The 1843-nt window shown below is 38.8% G+C and overlaps 1 protein-coding gene across 1 annotated transcript; it reads left to right on the forward strand.

The window, feature by feature from the left end:
• The first annotated feature begins 1062 nt into the window (after window positions 1-1062).
• On the forward strand, window positions 1063-1629 carry LOC103741285 (60S ribosomal protein L11-like). Its single transcript, XM_008842034.3, is given in 2 exon segments — window positions 1063-1411; window positions 1414-1629. Coding segments are annotated over 2 exon segments (504 nt in total). The 5' UTR covers window positions 1063-1108; the 3' UTR covers window positions 1615-1629.
• The last annotated feature ends 214 nt before the right edge of the window (window positions 1630-1843 follow it).

A 1843-nucleotide genomic window follows, 5' to 3' on the forward strand; every position in this document is an offset into this window, starting at 1 on the left:
CAGACTAGATAAGCCTCTTTTTTGACCAGGATAACAGGTATTAATTAAAATTTACAAGGCGTACCCTCAAGGAGAACAACCAACTGATCTTTGAAAAGGCCGTTTTTCCATACTTCATCTTCTCCACCAGTTATGAAGACTCTGGGAATTGCAAGCTAGCTGTATTTCTCCTAGTTGAGATAAACCTATGGGTCCTCGGGACACCCAACACGTCAGCGACCTGAAAAACCTGAAATATTAGGTCAAATGAGGAGGTAAGTAAACATTTTACTGCTTGCTCCTCTTTCCTTAAAAACAAATACCTTGGACTGGAGAGACGGCTTAGTGGTTAAGAGCATAGGCTGCTCTTGTAGAACACAGGCTGCTCTTGCAGAGCACCTGGCTTTGCTTCCCAGCACCTACATAGCAGTTAAGAATTGTCTGTAACTCCAGTTCCAGGGGATCTCATGCCTTCTTCTAGCTCTCTGCAGGCATTGCATGCACATGTTGCAATCTTATACATGCAGGAAAACACTCATACACATACAATAAAAATTACTTAATTTTTTAATAAATATACCTTGCTATCTGTGTTTCTGGCTTTTTGTTTCTCCCTTCCTATGATAACCAAGGTGAAAACTAATTCCTTATATGGGCCAAGACTATGCCCAAAGATAGGAAACAAGATGATTGTTGTATCTGTGGCCTCTAGTACTTCCAGTACTTCTGGACTTCCATGGTGGATATCCACTCTTCAAAGGGATGATTAGAATCAATCATTATTCAGGTAAGAGGTGGTTCTTTCATCTTAAATATAGTTGATGGATAGGATGTTTCCTAATGCCCTAATAATATAACTCAAAATCAAAAGGAACATAGAAAGAGCTTTTCAAAGGTGACAACACAGTCATACACAGAATTGTTAAGACTTTCCTTTCTAGTTCTCGCCTCTGAACAAATTAGAGAAAATAAGCAGATATCAGGAAAGATATTTTCTTTTTATTTTTTAAAAAATTTATTTAAGTATGTTGTTATTAAATAAATCATTTTTAAAAATTAAAAAAAATTTATTTAATAGCTCTTCCTGTTCTCCATTATAGCACAGAATCAAGGCGAAAAGGAGAATCCCATGAGGGAACTTCGTATCCGCAAGCTCTGCCTCAACATCTGTGTGGGGGAGAGTGGAGACAGACTGACCCGGGCAGCCAAGGTGTTGGAGCAACTCACAGGCCAGACACCTGTGTTTTCCAAAGCTCGATACACTGTCAGGTCCTTTGGCATTACGAGAAATGAAAAGATTGCAGTTCACTGTACAGTCCGTGGGGCCAAGGCAGAAGAAATCCTGGAGAAAGGTCTGAAGGTTCGGGAATATGAGCTACGAAAAAATAACTTCTCCGATACTGGAAACTTTGGTTTTGGAATTCAGGAACATAGTGTGATCTGGGCATCAAATATGACCCAAGCATTGGTATCTACAGCCTGGACTTCTATGTGGTGCTGGATAGGCTAGGTTTCAGCATTGCAGACAAGAAGCGCAGGACAGGCTACATTGGGGCCAAACACAGAATCAGCAAAGAGGAGGCCATGCGCTGGTTCCAGCAAAAGTATGATGGGATCATCCTTCCTGGCAAATAAATTCTATCTAAATGGCCAATAAAATTTTCTCAGAAATGTAAAAAAAAAGAAAAATTTATTTAATAACCACGTAATTAATAGAAGCATTTCATTACAACAGCATTGACATAATCAATAACAGTGTCCAAAGCAAAGATGCATCTCTTTCAAAATTGGCTGTAATTTTTAGGTTCACAGTGTTGAATTAATAGTTATACATTATTGTACTCATTATAAACCCTGTAAGACA

Source organism: Nannospalax galili, unplaced genomic scaffold (assembly GCF_000622305.1).
Source record: "Nannospalax galili isolate Female #2095 unplaced genomic scaffold, S.galili_v1.0 scaffold880, whole genome shotgun sequence".
Lineage (NCBI taxonomy): Eukaryota > Metazoa > Chordata > Mammalia > Rodentia > Spalacidae > Nannospalax > Nannospalax galili.